Raw genomic sequence first — 25839 nt, 5'->3', positions numbered from 1 at the left:
AGTGGGAAGGAAGCTTGGTATGTATGGCGTTCCTTTCGGATTTGAGTGATTCATGAGATGCGGCAATGAAACTGTAAGTGCCAATCAGGAACAAAAGTTCCTCCTTCAGAGAATGAAAGAGAGCGAGCATATGGTGCTGGGGGGAGCGTGAGATAGGCGTAAGCCGTTGGAAGATCCGTAATGTGATTGAAGCTTGCCGCTGTGGGAAGGTTTAGAAAGGTAACAACGGAGTCAGCAGCGTCCGCTGCAGTGATGGTGAGGAACCGTTGCACCTTGGGTGTGAGTGGCCGGTCTTTGGAAGTTGCAAGACGCTTCAGGATGTCCGCGGAGGGAACACCTTTGACCAGTTTGAGAAGGTCTTTTTGGGCCGTTCGTGCTAGGCAGTGTTTGTTAAGAGCCTGGAGGAGGTCCCCGTGGAGGGAGGACTGCTTATGGAGGTGGATGGTGGGCGGGTGCATGGTCGCTGAAAATCCAAGCTTGTCCATTAGGGAGGTGTTGAACATGGTAAGGCTAGCCTGGAGGTCTCCCGAGGATTGGGATGAGGCTGGACGGGAGGACGGATTATCATAGCAGTCCGCTAGGAATGGAGCTGCGTACTGTAGGAGGTTTTTGTAAACTACTCTGAAGCTGAGGGGATCGCTCTCGATGATCTCGAACTTGCCATAGGATTTGTACTTGTAATGATAGATGACTTGGTTAGTCACACCCTCAAAAATGGCAGAGGCTCCATCAGGGGGATAGAAAACCTTGGTAAGTTGATCCTCCGGAGAGGAGGCGGGGCTGTTGAAGTCCTCTGTGGCGGCTGTTTTCGCTTGGACTGCAACCGTACCCTCGGGAGGAAGGACGGGAGTGACGGAAGTGGATCGGTCCAGAGTGTAATCGGGAGAGAAATGACCGTCCTCTGAAATGGCGACCGCTTCTACCGCGGGGTTTTCCTCCGCTTTGGAGAATTCTGCTTCCGGGACGTCGTCCTCATAACGGGAGTAATCATAGTGGGGATCGTGAAGGAAATCCCCTTGGGAAATGGGAGGGTAAGCTTGATGGTAAATACGTCCGTCAGGGGCGTGGTAAAAGTAGGGAGTATGAGGGTCTTAGTGGTCGGAAGGTCCACCAACTTCAGGAAAATAAGGGGGGGCTCTGTGCCCTGGAGGAGGGTAGGGTGGTGAGCGCCGGTGTTGTTGCTTCCGAGATTTCCTTTCCGGGGGGTGAAGAGGATCTTCTGCGCTTCTCCGAGGGCTTGTGTCTGGAAGACTTGGTTTGCTGGGGCGAGGAGACGCGAGAAGAAGTAGAGGAGGAGGAAGTGGCGTTCGTCCTCTTTTGTTTCTTACCCTTCTTGGAGGACTGTAACTCAGCCTCGCCAGAGGAGGAGGAAGAACTCGTCCTAGAGCGTTTCTTATTCTTCTTCTTAGAGGAGCTTCATCAGAGGAGAAGATAGCTGAGATGTCAGTTTTGGAGCACTGTGGTTTTGGGGGAGGAGAACGTGTTCGTCTGCGCCCCCGTGAGGGAGTTCGGGAAACACTCCACATTCGTGACTGGAGTCAAGGGAGGAGTGTGCCAAACTCGTCCTGCAGAGCTTGAGTCTGGAAGAGGTCTAGCACAGCATCCTCCTGGATATGTGATTTTATGCGGTGTCTTCATACCAGTTTTAGGACAGCACACAGTTCCTCTCCTTTGGAGTTGTCCTTGCGAAAGATGTCCGCCCAGGAAGAGCAGTGCGGGTAGGCGGCAGGGTTCCATTTGACACCTCCCAGAATACCTTTGTGCGGGACGGTGACGCAAGGGGCGTGCTTTATGCAAGGATGTTGGTAAGGCACGTTTTTGCAGTCTGGACAATCCTCCATGGCGAGCCTGAAAGTAGGGGGAGGCAATGAGTAGTCTGCATTGGGCAGAAGAGTAAAAATGTCAAGTGCAATTGGAAAATGCCGCAACTGCCGCATGTTCGCAAGGGAGACGGAAGATAGAGACTGTCGCTTCATGTCGCAACTGTCGCTTCTGGCGCAACTGTCGCTTCTGGCGCAACTGTCGGTTCTGGCGCAACTGTCGCTTCTGGCACAACTGTCGCTTCTGGCGCAACTGTCGCTTCTGGTGCAACTGTCCCTTCTGGCGCAACTGTCGCTTTTGGCGCAACTGTCGCTTCTGTTGCAACTGTCGCTTCTGGCGCAACTGTCGCTTCTGGCGCAACTGTTGCTTCTGTCGCAACTGTCGCTTCTGGCGCAACTGTTGCTTGTGGCGCAACTGTCGCTTCTGGCGCAACTGTCGCTTCTGGCGCAACTGTCGCTTCTGTCGCAACTGTCGCTTCTGGTGCTTTGTCGCAACTAAGATGAACATGCAGCAAGAAGAAGCGGCAAAAAGAAGCGTCAAGAACTAACCAGGGTGGAGAAAACCCAGTAAATGGGCATAAAGATGAGAAGGGCTAACACTGCGCACAGGAGGAGTGGTCTGTACGAGAGCTTGAGACGATATGAGGTTCCTCTGGGCCGGGGGCCGGCTTATATAGCGGCCGGGAGCTGGGGTGATGACGTCACAGCTTTGCTAGTTGCCACATTTTTCTTTATCATCTATTGGGAAAAGATTCAAGGAAACAAGTTATACGCTTGAGACAAGGCTACCGAAGGCTAACACAAGTCTGATTGAAATAATGAAAGATATTGAGAATACTGGTTAACTCTTGCATTAGAGAGATGGACAGAATAGGGATGAGAGAAAGAAGTCTTGTGTAATGAGGATGTGGGAGGAGGGGAGGCATGCAGTTAGCAAGATTAGAAGAGCAGTTGGCATGAAAATAGTGGTAAAAGATAGCATGAAATGCAACATTGTGGCAATGAGAGAGAGGGTGAAGACAGTCAATTAAAAGAGAGGAGTTGATTAAATGAAAAGCTTTTGATTCAACCATGTCTAAAAGAACAGTATGAGTGGAGCCCCCTAGACATGTGAAGCATACTCCATACATGGATGGATAAGGCCCCTGTACAAAGTTAGCAGGAGGGTGGGTGAGAAAAACTGGTGGAGACAACTCAGAATGGCTAAGTTCATAGAACCTGCTTTAGCTAGAGATGAGATGTGAAGTTTTCAGTTTAGATAATAAGTAAAGGACAGACTGGTGATGTTTCAGTGTAGAAGAGGGGGACAGTTGAGTGTCATTGAAGAAGAGAGGATAGTTGTCTGGAAGATTGTGTCAAGTTGATAGATGGAGGAATTGAGTTTTGAGGCAATGAACAGTACTAAGTTTGCTCTGGCCCAATCAGAAATTTTGGAGAGATCAGAAGTCAGGCGTTCTGTGGCTTCCCTGCGTGAAATGTTTACTTTCTGAAGGGTTGGGCGTTTACAAAAAGACGTTGGAAAGTGCAGGTTGGTATCATCGGTGTTGGAGTGGATCGGACAAGAAGTTTGGTTTAGAAGATCATTGATGAATAATAGGAAGAGAGTGGGTGACAGGACAGAACTCAGAGGAACACTATTGTTAATAGATTTAGGAGAAGAACTGACTATCTATCACAGCAGCAACAGAACAGTCAGAAAGTAAACTTGAGATGAAGTCACAGAGAGAAGGATAGAAACCATAGGAGGATAGTTTGAAAATCAAAGCTTTGTGCCATACTCCATCAAAAGCTTTTGATATGTCTAAAGCAATGGCAAAAGTTTCACCAAAATCCCTAAAAGAGGATGGCCAAGACTCAGTAAGGAAAGCCAAAAGATCACCAGTAGAGCAATCGTGATGGAACCCATACTGGCGATCAGATAGAAGGTTGTGAAGTGATAGATGTTTCAGAATCTTCCTGTTGAGGATAGATTCAAAACTTTAGAGAGGCTGGAGATTAAAGCAATAGGATGGTAGTCTGAGGGATTAGAATGATCACTCTTCTTAGGAACAGACTGAATGTAGGCAAACTTCCAGCAAGAAGGAAAGGTAGGTGTTGATAGAGTTGAAAGAGTTTGACCAGGCAAGGTGCAAGCATGGAGGCACAGTTTCAGAGAACAATAGGAGGAGCCCCATCAGCTCCATAAGCCTTCTGAGGGATTAGGCCAGTAAGTGCATGGAAAACATCACTGCAAAGGATCTTAATGGGTAGTATGAAGTAGTCAGAGGGTTGACAAGTAGGGAACAAGCCCTGAGTCATCCAAGGTAGAGTTTTTAGCAAAGGTTTGAGTGAAGAGTTCAGCCTTAGAAATAGATGAGATGGCAGTGGTGCCATTAGGTTGAAATAAAGGAGAGAAAGATGAAGAAGCAAAGTTATTGGAGATGTTTTTGGCTAAGTGCCAGAAGTCATGAGGGGAGTTAGATCTTGAAAGATTTTGACACTCTATTAATGAAGAACAGACATTTGTTTAAGTCATGCTGATACAGGTTGGTCTGGTTGGACAAGGCCTGTGTTAACTTGTACTGTACAGGAAATGAATGAGTCAGGCTTGATTAGTTTTCTATATTATATATGTATATATATATATATATATATATATATATATATATATATATATATATATATATATATATATATATATATATATATATATATATATATATATATATATATATATATATATATATATATATATATATATATATATATATATATATATATATAGACCTTATATATTGATATGATATAGAACTAAAGTTTTATGTTAAATATTATCATTATTATTATTATTATTAGTAGTAGTAGTAGTAGTAGTAGTTGTAGGTTTTTTTTTTTTTTTTTTTTTTTTTTTTTTTTTTGTGTGTGTGTGTGTGTGTGTGTGTGTGTGTGTGGTGGTGGGGGGTTAATGCCAAACTTGGCTTAGATCAACTTTGCATTGTTTTGCCTACAGTTGTGTTAAAGGTTTCAACAGAGCCTGGAAATAAATCCATTTTAAAAGTGTTATCTACAAATCCAAGTGATAAATTTGTGTTGTAGATTAGATAAAGTACATATGTAATGTCAGTTACAGTACCTAGCTTTTTTTTTGGGGGGGGATAAGGAATTAGGTATGATGAAGGGATAGCCACAGTGCAGGGTGCTGAGCACAACTTATCAAACATTATAACAACACCATCTGTACAAGCTCACATTTTGGAGATGTAGAAAGACAGCTATCATAAGTCCTTATTGCTTAAACTAAGTTGTTTGTCAGTTTACCATTTCTTTATTCATCTTTCCTTATAACAGGCAACACCCATGGGGACACTTCTTCCATGGTGATATGTTCTCACCACATCAAGAATTATTTGGCCAGGTGGATGACATGTTTTCCCGACTGGAAGACATGATGAAGGAGATGCATCGTCATCCAGCTTGGGCACTGCCAGGTATAGTCTTGTGGAAATTTTGTGATAGCTCTCTTGAGGCTTATATGTTGAGGTTGTTAGTGGGATGCTCTGTTGGACTAAAATAGCCTATTTTAGGACAAATCTCTCTCTCTCTCTCTCTCTCTCTCTCTCTCTCTCTCTCTCTCTCTCTCTCTCTCTCTCTCTCTCTCTCTCTCTCTCTCTCTCTCTCTCTCTCTCTCTCTCTCTCTCTCTCTCTCTCTCTCTCTCTCTCTCTCACACACACACACACACACACACACACACACACACACACACACACACACACACACACACACACACAAAACAGTATGGTAGTGAATATGGGGTGACCTACTAGAGTGGTCTGATGTTTGAGATGAGTGTAGAACAAAACTTATGAGTAATAAAATATGTTGATGAAGTAAATCCAGGATGATGACTGCTGCCACACTATCATCTGAGTTGCCTACAAATTGCCCAGTGGACTCCACTGGGTTCATTGATGATAACACTCTAGTGGCTGATATGATTGTGAGGTTCTGTAGTATTAAAATAAAAGGTGACAAGATGAAAGATGAAGTGAAAGGAATCAAGGAAGAGGTGAGTGGATGCAAACAAAGATTATGGCACAGATGACCAGGTAGGAGGAAAAACAAAGCAAATGGGAAAAGACAGAAAATGAGAACTAAAATAAAGCATCATAAAGTAATTGGTGAAAAAATTATGGAAGTTGAAAGACCTGAGGAGTGAAAAATAAACAACAGAGGAAGGTATGTGGAGGTAACTTCATCTCAAGTTTCCTTTCTGACCGTTCTATTGCTGCTGTGGTAGACGGTCACTGTTCTTCTCCTAAATCTATTAACAGTGGTGTTCCTCAGGGTTCTGTCCTGTCACCCACTCTCTTCTTATTATTCATTAATGATCTTCTAAACCAAACTTCTTGTCCTATCCACTCCTATGCTGATGATACCACCCTGGACTTTTCAACGTCTTTTCATAGACGTCCAACTCTTCAGGAGGCAAACATATCACACAGGGAAGCCACAGAATGCCTGACTTCTGATCTTTCTAAAATTTCTGATTGGGGCAGGGCAAACTTGGTATTGTTCAATGCCTCAAAAACTCAATTCCTCCATCTATCAACTCGACACAACCTTCCAGACAACTATCCCCTCTTCTTCAATGACACTCAACTGTCCCCCTCTTCTACACTGAACATCCTCAGTCTGTCCTTTACTTATAATCTGAACTGGAAACTTCACATCTCATCTCTAGCTAAAACAGCTCCTATGAAGTTAGGTGTTCTGAGACGTCTCCACCAGTTTTTCTCACCCCCCCAGCTGCTAACTCTGTACAAGGGCCTTATCCGTCCATGTATGGAGTATGCTTCACATGTCTGGGGGGGGGGGGGGTTCCACTCATACTGCTCTTCTAGACAGGGTGGAATCAAAAGCTTTTCGTCTCATCAACTCCTCTCCTCTAACTGACTGTCTTCAGCCTCTCTCTCACTGCCGCAATGTTGCATATCTAGCTGTCTTCTACCGCTATTTTCATGCTAACTGCTCTTCTGATCTTGCTAACTGCATGCCTCCCCTCCTTCCGCGGCCTCGCTGCACAAGACTTTCTTCTTTCTCTCACCCCTATTCTGTCCACCTCTCTAATGCAAGAGTTAACCAGTATTCTCAATCATTCATCCCTTTCTCTGGTAAACTCTGGAACTCCCTGCCTGCTTCTGTATTTCCACCTTCCTATGACTTGAATTCCTTCAAGAGGGAGGTTTCAAGAAACTTATTCATCAATTTTTGACCACTGCTTTGACCCTTTTATGGCCCTGGCATTTCAGTGGGCATTTTTTTTATTAGATTTTTGTTGCCCTTGGCCAGTGTCCTTCCTACATAAAAAAAAAAAAAAAGAGAGGAATGAGTGAAGGACCAAGTGAAAGACTTAATGAGCAGTGAGGTATTGAATTGGAGAGAAGAATAGGAAAAAGAGAAGGCTACTTTCTGTGCAATAATGCTGCAACAAGAGAAGGATTCAAAAGAAAACATGGAGTAGAAAGTGATTAATGAACTAAGAATGAATGAAAACTTGGTAAGGGATGCAGTCAAAAAGAAAGAATATGATATACAGTCAGCCCCAAAAGTAATGGTGCCACCTTGCAATGCACTTTCATAAAAAGTTAAAAAGAAATAAGTAGAGAGTACTCACTGGGTCTAGTATTTTGTGGGGAGTCCCTTACACTTCACACAACTTGCCAGATGTCTTGGAAAAGATTCAGCCAACCACTGAAGGAGACAAGGCTCAAGGTTGTCCCATGTCATGGAGGTGCTCCACAAGCTTAGGCAAGGTTGAGGTATCCCTTCCCCTGAGGTGCCTCTTGATGAGCCTCTAGATGTTCTCAATAGGGTTAAGATCTGGGGAGTTCCCTGGCCAGTCTATGATGTAGTCATTACTAACCCACTCACTTTATTAATTTTGCCATGTGGGCCAGTGCACCATCCTGTTGGAACACCTTGGACTAGCAGTGATCAAAGCAGTCCTCAAGGTGTTCAAAGAGGAGCTTCAAGTAGCGGTCATTGTTCACAGTTATGTTCCTCAGCAGTACAACAAGCTTCCTTGTCCCATGGCACCCGAAGGTACCCCACCTCATTACTGAATCAGGATGTTTGAATGTGACTTGCATGTACTTTGACGATATGGATCCATGCCTGGCCTCATCCACTCCTTCCTTCCTTTATTTCCAGTCACTGTAAAAGTCACCTCATCAGTCCACAACACATGCTCCGATTGTTTCAGGTCTCAGTCAAATGTTTCTTACAAAATATAATCCTTTCCTGTCTTTGTTTCTTAGTGAGCAATGGTTTTTTGTCATGGCTGGTGGCTTTCATAAGAGAGGTCATCCTTGAGGCGGCTTTGGATTGCATGAATGCTGACCTTTCTCAGCAGCAGACGATTCTTTCCCTTTATTTCTTTTGCTGTTACACAGGGTTCAGCATCCACTTGACATGAGATGAGTTTGAGAGTCCCCTTAGTTGTTTCATGGGATCTCCCTGAGCGAGATTTGTGATGGGGTGGATTCTCACTTCCAATGTCTCTGATTTTCCTAGCCCAGTGTTGAACTGTTTGGAGTACAACTCTGGTGAGAGTGGAAATTTTCTTATTGCTTTTCCCTGACGCAATCAGGGATGCAATAGCAACGATTTTCTCCTTCGAGGGCTATAGTCCTCGAGGCATGTCTGTACACAAACCAAAAAGCAAAGGTGAGTCAAGTTGCAGGTTGTATGTATTGATTGTAATCACAAAAAGTAATCCTCTAATCACCAATACCTTGGGCACACTGGCAGGAAAACAGTATGCACGGTTGACAAAACTCCACCTCTGCTACCAACACCCTGCGTTTGATATTTTCCTTGGGTGTAGAGAGGGGGTGCCATATTTGGTGGTATATAAGATGCATCTTTTTTTCATAAAAATGGCTCAAAAAATCACCTTGCATCTTATTAACAAATATGAGGCCTCCCGTAAATTTAATTTTGAAATTTCCTCCACCCATAATACACCCAAAGATTTACACCACCGTATTAAAGGGGTTTTACACGGTCAAACATGTTGACCAACACATTTGACAACACGATGTTTGAGAGTATGTTTGAACAGGTGAAAGGGGTAAACATGTTGGACCAACGTGTTGGACGGATGTCTGATCTGGCCTGACTTTTGTGGGTGGAACTTGCTCGTTCATGTCCATGCATAAACGTCTGAACACGCATCAGTCTCCAACTGTCATACATACTCAAATCTCACGGAGGTAACATCTATAGTAGCTCCTTCAGTGACAGACTTGCTGATTATTTCCAAAATGAATGATACGTGTACCGTTAAGGACAAGGAAAGGGAAATTATGGTGGATTTCATTGACATATATTGGAAGCATATAGCATTGTGGAAGGTGAAATTGAAAGAATAATTTTAGGAATTTAAGAAATAAAGGTATAGATGAATTGCATGGAAAGCTAAAAGAACTTGACCCTCAGTGCACGTGGGATGATGTAATGAAAAAAATCAACTGTCTTCTTAGTTCTTTTCGAAGGGAACTTCGAAAACATGAGAGCTCCAAGAAGTCTGGCAAATCAACTGATGAAATATACACACCCACTCTCTGGTATTTTGAAGACACGATGTTCATATGTGATCAAGCCGTGCCACGAGAAAGTATATCAAATTTGCATTCTGTTGATGAAGAGGTGAGTTATAAGGATTTGGCCTCTCATTTTATTCTATTTTATTTAATTTTCTATTTTTTTAATTTTTATTTATTTATTTTTTTTTTTTTTGCCATGGGTAGATGATTTTATTCAGTTTTATGGGCACTTTCATATGATAAGTGGGTTTTCAAATGTGTCTGACTTTGGTATTTTAGTTTGAAGTTTCATACAATTCTGGATTACAATACATGATTTCATTAAGATCTGAGGGTTAAACTTGAGCCATACATAGGTCTAAATGAAGCATTTCATTCATGAATCAGTTAAACTTGTCATAATTGTCATATTTATTTATTTTGGGAAGAAAGATTACAGCACAATATTAGTCATACTGTGTAGATTTGGAGGTGTGCATTACCCTGGAGACTAGGCCTAACTTACCTATTTTCATAATTTATATGGTCTTTTTGCCATGCTACTGCACCCACAGTTGGAGAGTAATCCTTTAATCTATCTCTTACTACCTTTGCAATCTCAGGATAATTATGTGAGCCTTGACCATTTTGCAAACCCACTAAATAATTAGGATCTGCAGATAAACCTGGCAAGGTAACTTTCCTTACTCTATCCTCCCTATGAAAGCACTCCTCTGGGGAATAGTCTGAAGGGCATATTTTATGCAAATACAGTAAAATCCCTCTTATCCGGCATTCGAGTATCCGGCAGCTTCAAGTATCCGGCACATTTTTCCCCGAGCCTTAAAATCAATAAAAAATCAATGTGTACTCATAAAATCGATTAAAACTCCTGCACGAGGCATACTTTGTCCCCTCGCCACCAGAGCGCACTGCTTCGCGTCATCCGCAGCCCACTGCACTGTGTTTACTCATTGACTCAGTCCCGCATGTGCACTGTTGCCTAAAGTTGTAGAAAAGAGGAAGCGTGTTGTGCTTATACTTAAGCAGCTGATCAGATCAGCTGCTGATTAAGATCAGCTGATCTTTGTTATGGTAAGATGCGTGAGTGTAGGGTGGTGATTGTGGACATAATTTCACTTCTATTCAAGTATCCAGCAATATTCAAGTATCCGGCATGTCAGCGGTCCCGTTGATGCCGGATAAGAGGGATTTTACTGTAATTATGTAAGACCACATATGCTATAACCACCTTTTCAATACTTGTCAATCTGAGATTTTTGCGAGTGTGGAAAATTCTCAACCAGGAAGCCATTATGCTGAAGGCATTTTCTGTCACTCTCTGTGCCCTTGAAAGCCTGTAGTTAAATACTTGCTTTTCATTATCTAGGTCCTTTTGAGAATAAGGTTTCAGGAAATCTGGCCTTAATGCAAATGCCTCATCACCCATGAAAACATATGGTAAAACATATTCTGAATTTGCTGTTATTGACTCATGTGGGATGCAGAGCTTTTCATCTTTGAGTCGCTTGCCAAATTCTTTATTATCAATGACTCCAATATCTGATACACTACCATTAGTTCCAATGTCTGCCATAATGAATTCGTAGTTCACATTTACAACTGCCATTAACACAAGGCTGTTGTATCCTTTGTAATTCCAATTCTGATGGCAGCATTATCCACACATGCTTTCCGTCAACACCTCCTAGACAGTGGGGAAAATGCCATCTAGACTCAAACTGTTCTCCAACAATCTTCCACTCCTCTCCTGTTGCAGGAAACTGAAACAGATACAAAATACAACACTATGAGAGAGAGAGAGAGAGAGAGAGAGAGAGAGAGAGAGAGAGAGAGAGAGAGAGAGAGATTATTATCTTGCAATATATTTATAGGTGTTCTCCTTTTCCTAGAGAGTGGTTGAGCCACCAGATGATGATGAAGTACTTTTATGTAGCAGTACTCCTGCAGTGAAACGGAGCTGCAGAAACACTACTAAATTAGATCACATTTTAAATTTGGTCGCTCGAAACTTAGAAAATGGATTTGAGAGATGACGGTGCCAATGAGACTTGGGAAATACGTTGGCCAAAGACTGGAATCCCTGAACACGAAAACAGCAAGTTTTGCTTGGAAATTGATAACTGATGTACTTTTTGAAGCAGAGAATGGGAATTTGACTGCCTCTTCTAAAATTGCAACTGAACCTTATTATTTACATGAATCATTTGCAACACCATTACCACAGTCTTCAAGTTTCTCACATTAGAACGATAAGAGTGACTCCAGTATTTGTCAATTTTTCTCAAGTTTTCAGCCCTTGTAACAGTTTCATAAGTTAGAAGGCTGGCAAACGAGGGATATTTTGTTTTGGCTTGGTACTATTCTTGTTTTGTAATTTTGATTGATTTGAGAAGGTATTTACTTGGTATTTTTTGTTTTAGGTCATACATTATTACTTTTGTAGGCCTATATTATTTACCTTTGAAGAATGAGATAATAACAGGTTACATCTTTGGATTGGTTTGGTTCAATCCCTTTGTTTACCACTGTTTAGAAGTATTTCACATTTCAACTGCAGGTTTCAATATTTTTCACATATCATGAGTATTATTTTTGTTTTTTAATCTTGATTGACATGAGAAGGTATTTACTTTTTTTTATTTTAGGTTATACATTATTACTTGTGTACGCCTATATCATAAATGTTTACCTTTAAAGAATGAAATATAACGGGTTACATTTTTAGATCAGTTTGGTTCTGTCCCTTTGTTTGCCACTGTGGTTAGAAGTATTGCACATTTCAACAGCAGGTTTTAATATTTTTCATATATCCTGACTATTTACTGATTTTCCACAATAAATGAACATTACATTTTGAATATCATAACTCACCTTTAAATAGTCCTTCTTAAGAATTTTGTAGATGGCATGACAAGTTTCTGGTATAATCCTAAATAAGGTGCTAGTTGCGATGAGAACTGAAAATCTCAAGTCTTGCAGGGATGTGCCCGTTGCTAAAAAAGAAAAAAAAAAATGCAGTGTTGCGCTCAGCCGTTCATGAGGGCTAATGGACTTTCTCATAACGGTGTCTTTACAAGTAATGAATGGAGTGACCAAATTCAGAAGTTCTAAATATGTTGATTCGTCCATGCTCATATAATTGCGCCAATCATCTGGGTGTAATTTCAGCTCCTTCATTAAGTTGGTATGAGAAGTGTGGTCCCTTTTCAGTAACCAGTCCTTTGTCCATTCTGAACGTATAGGAGTCTGTATGTTCCCAAGTGCGGTACGATATGTTGGCATATATATATATATACAGGCGCCATGGGAATCAGGAGTCTCCACTGAACCACCGATGCTCCACTGAGCCACCGATGCAGACACAGACAAAACCTCCTATATAAAAATAGCAATGTGGTCTGCCCACAGTCTTTTCTCTCTACAGTCTTTCCATTTCTAACTATACACCTTCCTCTGTCCAAACTCTTCTTCATTCACCTTCTTCCTCTAATTAAAGTAAAAAAGTAAAAGTAAGGAATCAGGAGTCAGTCCGGACCTCTCTCTCTGTCACGGCGTGCCTTGTACTCCCTCGCTCCACAAATAAACGCAACCAAGATTCTGGTGTCTCTGCTACCCTTCACACCCCAACATGGCGCAGTATCATTTACACTGGGGTGAGGCACCAGGATGCGTCGGAGGAAATCCAGGAATGGAGCAAGTATCCCTGGAAGAAGTAGTCACCGGTACACTGGCAAGAGACCACGTGCCGCTTCATCCGCCATTACCAAGCCCTCCCGCCACAGCTACCAGGTCCGGGTCCTTCAACACACCCCTCGCCCCACCAGCATCTACACGACCACCTAGTGCACAAGCAAGTTCACCATCACATCGTCCGCCAGCTCCCCTGTCGGGTCCTGGAACTGCAACTGCAACTCAAGGCATGTCACTGCTGGCATTCGAGGCATGGGCCGTTAATGTCGAAGACTATGGCCTGATCTGCGGGTGGTTCCTGCCCCTCGCCGCCCCATACGTGCATCTCCTGTGCGACGGCAGTCTCCAGCAGCGCATTGACGCACGCTTCTACAAGCAGGACTTCCGGCAGCTCTCAACCAGTGCAGCGGTAGAGGTGGTGAGAAGTGTGGTGATCGGACGGCGGTGCGAGGTAGGTGCATGGTTCGATCTCTTTCAGTACTCCCAGGAGCCGGGAGATAGTGTCGACGCATACGTGTCGAGGTGCCTGCCCTGGCAGCTGAGTGCAATTTTCGCTGCCCAAAGTGTGATGACTCACTGACCAAGTACATCATGAGCAGAAAAGTGGTCATGGGCTCAGTGATCGCAACATGAAAGCTGAGGTGTTACGGAGCTTCCCTCGCCTGGCGTCCGTGAGTGATATAGTGAATCAGTGCGAGATCATAGAGGTCGCAGACAAAGTGGCGGGGTGGCGGGTCACAGGGAACGTGGCAGCCCTGGCGGATGCAGGAGTGTCCACCCCCCACCCACCGCAACCCCCCAACCCCCCCGCCACCGAGGTGTCAGCTGTGAACCACCAGCGCCGCGCCTGGAGCCGCAACGCCCCTGGTCATGCTGGCCCAGGGCGCAGCCAGAAGCGGTGCAAGGGCTGCGGGGACAGTGGATGCGGCAGTGCTGATAAGTGCCCCGCCTGCGACGCCACATGCCACAATTGTGGGCACAAAGGGCACTTCTGGCGTATGTGCCGCGCCCTCACACCAGGCAGGGGCCCCGCCACCTCCATCGCAGTGATTGTAGGAGGCGTGGTGGCGACGGCAGACCTGTCAGTGCGGATCGTCTGCCCCTGGCCGCAGGCGGAGTGCTGCACCACGGCCGTAGCCGACACAGGGGCTCAGGTGTGCATCGCTGGTCGGCCCCTGCTGGAGAGTCTGGGTATCCCCCCAGAGCAACTTCACGCCTCACCCAGGACAGTCAGCCACGTCGCCGGTGGAGGGGTGAAGCTTCTGGGAAGCCTCACGTGCGAGGTGACAGCTGGGGCCATCACCACGTCTGAGTGCATATACATAGCTGAAGGGGTGCAGTGGCTGTACCTGTCACTCGGAGCTTGCAGAGCCCTTCAGTTGGTGCCACAAGATTTTCCCCGCCCTGCAATCAGAATCAGCGAGTTGACGGCCCCTGCATCTCTCAAGACCTCGGCCCACCCATTGTCACCACCCTACGAGTTGGTAGAAGAGAATGTGGGGCGTCTAGAAAAATGGCTCCTGGAGGAGTTTGGACGCACGGTGTTCGCAACAGAGCGCACGCCTCTACCAGAAATGCGTAGCCCGCCACACCACATCCACCTCCGCCCCGGCGCACACCCCCACGCGGTGCACGTTCCCGCCACAGTCCCGCACCACTTCTACGATGAGGTACGACGCCAGCTCGACGACAACATCGCCAGAGGCATCATAGAGGAAGTGCCTGCCGGAGAGCCGACCGAGTGGTGCGCGCGCATGGTGGTGGTGCCAAAGAAAAACGGGAAGCTGCGCAGAACCGTGGACTTCCAGAAGCTCAACCAAGCTTGCCTGCGCGAGATTCACCACACCAGGACTCCCTTTGATCTCATCTCCAGCGTGCCCAAGCACACCTTCAAAGACAGTCGCCGACACGTACTCCGGGTACCACCAGATACCCCTGGACAGTGAAAGCCGCAAATTAATGACATTCATCACCCCTTGGGGAAGATTCCGCTACCACAGGACTCCCATGGGGCACTGTGCGGCGCAGGACGCCTTCACGAAGCGCCTTGACGACATCATGAGCGACGTGCCCAGGAAAATCAAGTGTGTTGACGACACGCTTCTGCGCGACGAAAGTGTGGCAGAAGCCTTCTGGCACATGTATGGATTTCTGCAGAAATGCCGCGACAACGGGGTAACACTGAGGCCAGATAAATTCAGCTTCTGCAAGAGAAATGTCACGTTCGCCGGGTATCTACTCGGCTGGGAAGACTACCAGCCCAGTCACGACCTCATCAAGAGCATCACAGAATTCACAATGCCTGCAAGCCCATCACTGACGGATATCCGGTCGTGGTTCGGCCTGGTGAATCAGGTGGCTTCCTTCTTAGCAGTTGCTCCCATCATGGAGCCTTTCAGGGAGCTCCTGAAGAAGCCAGCCGGGAAGACAGTCTATTGGGACAACACACTCAACGCCATCTTCACGTCAGCGAAGGACACCATCAAGAATCTCGCAGCAGAAGGTCTCAAGTTCTACGATACCTCACGCCCCACAGCCGTCCTAACTGACTACAGCCGGCAAGGTATAGGATTCATCGTATCACAGCAGTACTGCCAATGCATGTCCCTGGAGGCACCGATGTGCTGCCCAAACGGATGGAAGCTAGTCCTCTGTGGCAGTTATTTTATATTTATTTCCATTAAATATACAAAAGGAAAGTTATACAAGAAAATATATAATTCCACAAACGTAATCACAGCCAAGTATATTCATGCATTATTATTATTATTACTTTGTATGAAACTAATATTCATTTCCGTAAAATAACAAAAGAATTGTTAGACAAGAAAATATATAATTGCACATTATTACATAATCACAGCCATGTATATGCACAATGATGATACAAATGATACAAAAGAGAAAATAATATATCCATATGGTGTAATCCATTAAGATTGTTATGTTGAGAAGATACAAAACATGAATATAGAACACTAATGTGGAAAATAAAGCCTTTTTTTTTTACATACAATAAAAAAAAAAACATACTTTAGGAAAATAAAAGCATTCTGGAAGTAAATAAACTGTAGGCCTATCAGTAGCAGTTTTGCTTACAAGTTCTTATTCAGAAAAAGGATCATATTTACTTTGCTCTCTGATAGATTACTTCTCAGAGATATGAGCTCACCTGTTTTACTGAATAATCGCTCCAATGGAATGGATGGTGCGGGTGAGCACAAGTATTTTTTAGCCAGCTCATTTAGCCTTGTATACTGAGCGGCGTGTTCCTTCCACCACATATGTGGATCTCTCTCTCTCTCTCTCTCTCTCTCTCTCTCTCTTGAAGCATGATTTTCCACTGTAAAATATCTCCTTAGCACAATATGAGGGCCTACCAATGACTGTGAGGAGTTTTTCTCATTAATTTTCTCAGTAGTTTCATGTGAGGAGTTTTTCTCATTAATTTTCTCAGCAGTTTCATCAAGAGTGCTCCAAATCGAGGATTTTTTTTCACTAGCGGGGTTCTGCTGTGACTGGCAGCTGATGTGGTTGCAGTTCATGGCGTTTCATCTGAGCTGGCAGCAATGTGTGATGTGGTTGCAGTTTTTGGCGTATTATCTGATCTCATTTGATTTACCAGTCAATCCTCTACTACTTTAACATTAGAACTGTCTGAGAATGGTGCTTTTTTTTTAATTCAGGATCTAGCAGCGTTGCATCTGCGAGGCTGAATGATCCTTCCACAGTTGCGAACCTGTGTTTCATTTGTGTTTGAATGCTCACACATACCATCTTTCTCATCAATTGACCTCATGCATGTTTAGATTCCTCTAATCATAGGTATTACCTTTGAAAGTGAAGTTGTCTTTTCAGATGACATTTCTCTCATAGCTTCCTCAAAAATCTCCAAAACATTGATGGAACTTTGGAGAAGTGCAAGCTCTTCATCGTTGAGGCACAGATTGTTTTTACCAAGCAGGCACAAGGTTGTCATGACAAGTTCATTTTGCTCCAAATCTTTCTATCATATAAAATGTAGAGTTCCATCTGGTCTCCACATCCTGAATGAGTTTTTTTTGCTGGTTGATTTTGCTGCCTTACAACTGACTAAGTTTGTCTGTAGCCTTTACACTGTGATGGGAGAAGGTTACAATCTGCTTTATTTTCTCTCTTACATTAAGGACATCATCAGTATTCTTTATGGCTTCTTGCAGGACTAGATTCAAAGTGTGTGCAAAGCATGGAATTTGATGTTTGCTTAATGATTTTATAGCTGTGCAGATGTTTGCAGCATTATCAGTTACAGTGGCACGTACTTTATCAAAGATATTCCAGTTGTTGCAGATCAGTGTTAGATATTGTGCAATGTTTTCTGCTGTGTGAGACCCTGCAAATTGTATCAAGCACACCAGATTTAAGAACCCACTCTGGTGATATTAAGTGAGCTGTTACTGTGATATAGCCTTTTGTTTGGCATGATGTCCATAAATCTGTTGTTAATGCAACATGGTTTGCCTTCTCAAGCTCTTTTCGAACTCTCTCTACTTCTCTATTATATAGAGCAGGCAAGAGAGTCCTGCCAACTTCCCTACGGCTAGGTAGTTCATATTTTGAGTCAAGTCCATGTAGTAATTTTTTTAAAGTTGCTTTCTACTGCCGATAGTGGCATCATGCCCTTCACTATCCATTCAATTATCACCCGTTTCTTTCTTTGGTTTTGAGTCTTTTTTGTATGGCTGAGTTCTAGTGACAGTTTGTATCAATGTAGGCTGAGATGTGGATGGCTTCAATGTCTTTGCAATCATCTCATTTTCATTCTCCTCCTTTAACTCTGCATAATCGAGAGGGTGTCTACCGCGAATGTGTTAAAGCAAATTTGAGGTGCTATCACCACTGTACTTCAAAACATCCTTGCAGGTCAGACATGTTACAGAGACAAGTGATGTCTGTTCCATTAAATTTCACACTGGTGCTTTTCTCTCTCACTTCAAGGCCATTGTAAGAGTTGAGCGGATAGTAGGGGTTAGAGGAGTACCTATTCTATGTTCCCAATAAAAAGTGATTAGGTCAATACATATAACAAAGGTAAAATTTTGTAAAGGAATGTCTATAGTTTGTTGTACAAAATAAATTTTGCCATTAGTCTCGTTACTTTAATCAACTTTATTTTATAATGAAGAGTGTCACAGGTTCCCCCCTGTAAGGAGCACTCTCAGCAACTGAGTAGATGGGGCAGTCTTTATGCTTTGCTTGTAGAAAGATTGAGAATATTGAAGAGTTTGGACAGAAGAAGTAAAAGAAAGAAAATTGAAGGAAAGTAGTAGATTAAATATTGTGGGCAGACCACGTTGCTATTTTTTAAATGAAGGTGTGTGTGTATGTGTGATGGGGCAGTTGGGGCTCTGGATGAATGTTATTTATAGCCATAGTTGTGACATCATCATTCACCAGCCAATCGGGTACTCCTCTAAGTTGTGTGATGTCACATGATATCTCTGACACTCTGTTATTGCTCAATGACCACTGGGTGGCTGCAAGGGTGAACGAAATATTTATATCATACTCACCCTATATTTATTAATAATTGTACAGTATGGATATCTATTCCCTTTACCCTCTGTAGACCAAACTGTTTTCCCTTTTCCATCATTATGTTCATATTTCATTAATGATTGCACACCAGTACTTATATTCGAACTTTAGATCCTGAATATTTGCCTTGGAATATTATAGAAAATACCCGACAATTTATATTTTGTCCCGGATACCCGTCTGGATACTCAGTACTCAACTACCTGGTTATCTACCGGGGTATCCGCCCGTCACTACTGTATAGTATCAGTTGTCAAAGAGAGCTGAAATATGGTACTACCTCATTTGCTTTTCCTGCTTTCCGCTCTAATATTGTGCTTCTGTTTTTACATGTCAGAGCCTCATAGAAATGGGTGGAAAGCACGCTGATGAGAAAACTACTCAAGCTATTATAGATCTTGAGAAAGCAGGTCTTAATAGCAAAGAAATCTGCATTCAAAAGAGATTGAAGCTCTGCACTATCCAGGAGCTAATACAAAAAATTAAAAGCTGGCTGGAGCAAAAGTTACCACTTCCACAAAAGCTATCTGGAAGGCCACATAAGGTACCCGAGAGGACAAGGACACTTCTCAGGAGGCAATTAGAGGATACCAAATTAAGGAAGGGAATTCTAATATATCAGCTGGTGTCTCATTTGCACTGTGACCTTGGGTACTTCAGTTTTCACGCAAAGAAAAAGCCGCTTATAAATGACTCACATAGAAAGAAAAGGATCAATTTGCAAAGAAATATCAAGACTGGACCTTAGATAAGTGGTGTACAGAATTGTGGTCTGATGAAAGAACTTTCTGTGTGAGTGGTACAACATCTACCTGAGTGTACAGGTGCCCAGGGTCTGATTCCATTTATTTCCCCTACATTCAGAAAACCACAAAACACCCTCAGAGTTCAATGGTTTGGGGATGTTTTACTTTCAATGGCCTCGTCAATCTTGTGTTCCCTAAAAACACTACTGTCACTAAAGAAGAGTATTTGGAACTTTTAATGGATAAAATAATTCTGTCATCGTTTGAAATAACCAAAGCTAAAATTTTACAACAGGATGGGGCACCAGCTCATACTGCTAAAATTGCTAAGGAATGGCTAGACAATTGTAAAGTCAACACCATAAAAGATTGGCCGTACAATTCACCAGATATTTCTCCAATAGAGAATTTATGAGCTGTAATTAAAGCCAAATTAAGAGATTGTTACACCCACACTCCAAGCTGGAAAAAGAGCTTTGCAAATGTTGGGCAGAATTCAAGTCTGAGACACTTCAAAGTTTAGCTGATAGTGTACCAAAACGTCTCATAGAGATGCTAAAGAAACAAGGAAACGCAATAAAATACAATGTATTGGGTGGAGTTAGATTTTTTTTTTTTTTTTTTTTTTTTTTTTTTTTGTGTGTGTGTGTGTGTGTGTGTGTGTGTGTGTGTGTGTGTGTGTGTGTGTGTGTGTGATCTGACAGGATCTGCAAACAAAAGCTATTGGTGTGGTAACTTTTTGCACAAACTGTATACATAACATAGATAATTTTGCAGTATCATATGTGCTAAGTCTTATAATAAAACCTCATTATTTTGCATTAAAACTTTGAAGACTACATAGATACCATATGTACACTGTGTGTATGGCAAAAACTACACTGCCATGGCCTTGAGGGACTTTAGATAGACAAACATGTCCAAGCCAGTCACAGAGATAATGATAATGAGAGTAATGGTTAAGCAGGTGTTTTTAAAATGTGGATAAGAATAATCTTTAAAACATGAAAGAAAAATTAATAGAAGGCAGTTTTAAAAACATGAGAAGTGTAAAATTTGAACTTTTTTGCTAATTTTGAAAGTCAAGAAGGAAATAATTTGTTTCACATATAACCTGCATCACACATAGCTTAGGTTCTGTCCCATATGCAAATTGTGCTCACAGCACAAAAATAAATAACACCAACATACACCTTTAAATTGAATTCACCATTGACCCTGGGTGCTCCTCCGAAACTGTGCCTCCGTGCTTGCACCTTGCCTAGTCAAACTCTTTCAGCTCTGTCTGTCAACATCTACCTTTCCTTCTTGCTGGAAGTTTGCCTACATTCAACCTGTTCCTAAAAAGGGTGACCGTTCTAATCCCTCAAACTACCGTCCTATTGCTTTAATTTCCTGCCTATCTAAAGTTTTTGAATCTATCCTCAACAGGAAGATTCTTAAACATCTATCACTTCACAACCTTCTATCTGATTGCCAGTATGGGTTCCATCAAGGCCGCTCTACTGGTGATCTTCTGGCTTTCCTTACTGAGTCTTGGTCATCCTATTTTAGAGATTTTGGTGAAACTTTTGCTGTTGCCTTGGACATATCAAAAGCTTTTGATAGAGTCTGGCACAAAGCTTTCATTTCCAAACTACCCTCCTACGGTTTCTATCCTTCTTTCTGTAACTTCATCTCAAGTTTCCTTTGTGACCGTTCTATTGCTGCTGTGGTAGACGGTCACTGTTCTTCTTTATCTATTAAAAGTGGTGTTCCTCAGGGTTCTGTCCTGTCACCCACTCTCTTCTTATTATTCATTAATGATCTTCTAAACCAAACTTCTTGTCTTATTCACTCCTACGCTGATGATACCACCCTGCACTTTTCCACTTCTTTTCATAGACGTCCAACCCTTCAGGAGGTAAACATATCACGCAGGGAAGCCACAGAACGCCTGACTTCTGATCTTTCTAAAATTTCTGATTGGGACGGAGTAAACTTGGTATTGTTCAATGCCTCAAAAACTCAATTCCTCCATCTATCAACTCGACACAACCTTCCAGACAACTATCCCCTCTTCTTCAATGACACTCAACTGTCCCCCTCTTCTACACTGAACATCCTCGGTCTGTCCTTTACTTATAATCTGAACTGGAAACTTCACATCTCATCTCTAGCTAAAACAGCTTCTATGAAGTTAGGTGTTCTGAGATGTCTCCGCCAGTTTTTCTCACCCCCCCAGCTGCTAACTCTGTACAAGGGCCTTACCCGTCCATGTATGGAGTATGCTTCACATGTCTGGGGGGTTCCACTCATACTGCTGTTCTAGACAGGGTGGAATCAAAAGCTTTTCATCTCATCAAGTCCTCTCCTCTAACTGACTGTCTTCAGCCTCTCTCTCACTGCCGCAATGTTGCATATCTAGCTGTCTTCTACTGCTATTTTCATGCTAACTGCTCTTCTGATCTTGCTAACTGCATGCCTCCCCTCCTTCCGCAGCCTCGTTGCACAAGGCTTTCTTCTTTCTCTCACCCCTATTCTGTCTCCACCTCTCTAACGCAAGAGTTAACCAGTATTCTCAATCATTCATCCCTTTCTCTGGTAAACTCTGGAACTCCCTGCCTGCTTCTGTATTTCCACCTTCCTATGACTTGTATTCCTTCAAGAGGGAGGTTTCAAGACACTTATCCACCAATTTTTGATTACTGCTTTGACCCTTTTATGGGACTGGCATTTCAGTGGGCATTTTTTTTATTAGATTTTTGTTGCCCTTGGCCAGTGTCCTTCCTACATAAAAAAAAAAAAAAATATATATATATATATATATATATATATATATATATATATATATATATATATATATATATATATATATATATATATATATATATATATATATATAAAGGTGCAGTACATCAAAATTATCACAAGAGGCAATTTTAGAATGTGCTTTTCAAGAGAAGTGTGAGAGTGTTGGCTAACCCTTACATTAAAACAGCTGGTGATCACAGGCAATTCAGCCTATAGCAAATACCCTAATTTGTGAAAGAAGACAGGAAAAAGGAGTGAGAGAACTTTGAGAAGCAGAATCTTTTGGATTGACACTAATATTCTGTTATAGCCATGCATAACTTCAAAAGAAAGTGTAAATAAGAGAATAATGAAGTAAGGAACAGATCAGCAATTCCTTATTTTGATGCTCATTGTAATGGAGTATATTCAGATAACCTTTCTTGTGTATGTTCCATGAAGTAAATGATGCCCATTGTATTTCAGATTTACAGACAGAACCTGAGCCACAGAATCCACGAGACTTTATGCTGAAGGTGCCTGACGATGACCAGGCCAGGACAGTGCCAGCACCTGCTCCCCGCCACCCACTGCATGGGTAATGCACTCACATTTTCTCTATCATTCTCACTACAGTAGTCATCTCTGTAACTATCAGGGGAACAGTTAGGAAACAACTCTTATTTTTTTATTTATTTATTTTTTTATTGGCAAGTGCAACAAAAATCCAATAAAAAAAGGCCACTGAGATGCCAGTCCCAGAAAAGGGTACAAAGCAGTAGTCAAAAATTGAAGGATAAGTGTCTTTGAAGGAAATCAAGTCATAGGAAGGTGAAAATACAGAAGCAGGCAGGGAGTTCCAGAGTTTACCAGAGAAGGGGATGAATGATTGAGAATACTGGTTAACTCTTGCATTAGAGAGGTGGACAGAATAGGGATGAAAGAAGAAAGTCTTGTGCAGCGAGGCTGCGGGAGGGGGCGAGGCATGCAGTTAGCAAGTTCAAAAGAGCAGTTAGCATGAAAATAGTGGTAGAAGACAGCTAGAGATGCAACATTGCAGCAATGAGAGAGAGGCTGAAGATGAGACAAAAAGCTTTTGATTCCACCCTGTCTAGAAGAGTGGTATGAGTAGAATCCTCCCAGACATGTGAAGCATACTCCATACATGGACGGGGGATGGATGAGAAAAACTGGCGGAGATATCTCAGAATGCCTAACTTCATAGAAGCTGTTTTAGCTAGAGATGATATGTGAAGTTTCCAGTTCAGATTATAAGTAAAGGGTAGACTGAGGATGTTCAGCATAGAAGAGGGAGGCAGCTGAGTGTCACTGAAGAAGAGGGGATAGTTGTCTAGAAGGTTGTCTTATGGTTTTTTTTGTCTTGCTCTCATACAGTTATTGGTGTCAGGGAAAATCTAACACACTAAACAACTCACTAAGGCATTACTAATAAGGCTTGGACCAAGATTGGAACCTTTCAGAGACAAGTTATGTACTACTGCTTCATATCAAGTTATCTGCCCCCCATCTATAGCAACCTAATCATGTACCAAATGCAATGTCAGAAATATATTTCCAACAGGAAAATTATTTAATGGTGATGGGCTTTGTTGTCAATTTAAGTTTAACAAGCTGTCTTAAAGAGTGGGTTAATCAGCAAGATCCAGAATTGAAAAGATCCGAACTCCTGGATGCAAGCTTTTATTAGCCAGCTCTGAATGTATTGCACTCATTTACACTCAGTGGTCAGTAGCTGTTGCACTCCAGATCTCACTCTGCTCTGATTCAGCTACTACTTCAGTTGGACGTTCCACCCAAAATTTCAGCTTCAATAGTTTCAGGCCTGTGTACTGATAGATACTTGGCTTCAATAGGTCCACCACTCATATAAGGTAAATCCATTATACTGTGGTACCCTGACTTAACAAGTTTAGTTCGTAGTGTTACTGAGCTTGTAACTCAGTTTGCTCATATATCAAATCAGTTTTTCCCATCAAAAAAGAATGAAATGCAATTAATCAGCTTCAGCCCCTCAAATATCTCACCAATTTTTTTATTCATGTTTTTAATTTAAATACAGTAAATCCTCAATATAATGAACCTCTGTTTATCAAATTTCCAATATAATGACCCCTTTAAGGTTATTGAGCACTTACCCTATTTGATGGCTTATAAGATGCACCTCAGTTTGATCAGGCTTTAAAAGAAAAAAATAAATAAATAAACAGGTGTAAGCTCTGAATATGAAATGAAAAAATTAATCTGACATTTGAAGCCCTCTCATATGTATTCAGATCCTTATTAGATAGCAATATTTTACTTTTAAAAACTTTAATATCTGCTATGACCTTCCAGTACTGGTCTTTAAACCAATCCTGCTGTGAGATGTAAACAAATATGGCATAGGCAGTGACATTGTCAGAGCCCAGAGGGGTAATAAAGTTTGTACATTATTGTTTTTTATCATTATTCTACACATAATTCAAGTTGTAATATTTTAGTACATTTTCAAAGCATAAGGATGTGTGAAAATAGATTTACCTTATTCTCTACAATGTATCTTTATTTGAAATATTCAATACATTTCTAAAACAAAAAAATGTAAAAATAAATTTGTTCTGTTCATCATGAAATTTAGTACAATTGTAGTTTTTTTATTCAGATTCAAATCCATGAAAATAAATTTGTTCTATTCATGTCTTACCTCAAGGAATAATGGCATCATACTAAGAAATGCAGTGATTTTGTGTGTCACCAGATTTGGTGTGTGATCGACTGAGTTTTTGTTACATGCAATGTAAGCATCATCACTTAATTTCTTCTCGACTCTTGTTATTTTATGTGAATTACTGGTAGGTACGACCTGTTACACACTTGCACCTGTTATGTTACCTTGCAAAAAAAAAGTTGTTTTTGTGGTGCAGAAGCAATCATCACTTTGTTTACATGTGCAAAGATATTTGGGGTTTGATTTTAAGGCCACTGATGGCACTCCATGATCTCCAGTTTCACTTGACAGGCACTCTGGGACAGGATGTCACCATAGACTTACCACTAGCCAGTGCCCCAAAGCTGAACCATGGCCTTATAAGATGCAGGCTCATTTTCTGAGACTTTTTTTCTTTTTCTTTTTTGGTGGGGGAGAAGGTGTCTAACAAACCATCTAATATGGTATTTTATTTCACAAACTTACTATCTGCAAATTACAGCATATTTCAAAATTATCAAACACTTCTTTTATTTTATAAACATCCTAAAGTTGGGACAATGACAGAATCTCAAGAGGACACGCCCTCTCCCTACTGTACTCATTCGTCTGGCAGCGGTTTCTGTAACATGATCAATAATTAACCAATATATTTGAGTACACTAATTACTAGTTTTCACTTCGTAACAAATAACAAGTTTACCGGAACTCATATTTAAGTTTCTCATGTGTAATTCATTACACTGCTACCGTTATCAGAGTTCAGAAACTTTACATTTCAGGCGGACCTTCAATTATGTATGAAACAATGTTTTACGGTATTGGCGGCAAGCACTCAGGCCGGGCACGTGCCTGGGCCCTGTTGTGCCAGAATTGTATCAGCTGCATGAGAGGAAGGTTATGGCGTCCCCACTCCACTGTCCAGCCATACCCCAAT

The 25839-nt window shown here is 42.2% G+C and overlaps 1 protein-coding gene across 5 annotated transcripts in view; it reads left to right on the top strand.

Moving 5' to 3' along the window:
* Positions 1-25839, top strand: part of LOC135116171 (uncharacterized) — a 128096-nt gene that overhangs the window by 29502 nt on the left and 72755 nt on the right. For all 5 annotated transcript variants that reach the window (XM_064033455.1, XM_064033454.1, XM_064033453.1 and 2 more), the window contains exons 3-4: positions 5148-5287; positions 22682-22793. In XM_064033455.1, the coding sequence (XP_063889525.1) occupies positions 5148-5287; positions 22682-22793 (252 nt within the window). The remainder of the gene's footprint in view (positions 1-5147; positions 5288-22681; positions 22794-25839) is intronic.

This window comes from Scylla paramamosain, chromosome 30, assembly GCF_035594125.1.
Source record: "Scylla paramamosain isolate STU-SP2022 chromosome 30, ASM3559412v1, whole genome shotgun sequence".
Lineage (NCBI taxonomy): Eukaryota > Metazoa > Arthropoda > Malacostraca > Decapoda > Portunidae > Scylla > Scylla paramamosain.
This window is presented reverse-complemented; position numbering and strand designations above follow the sequence as displayed.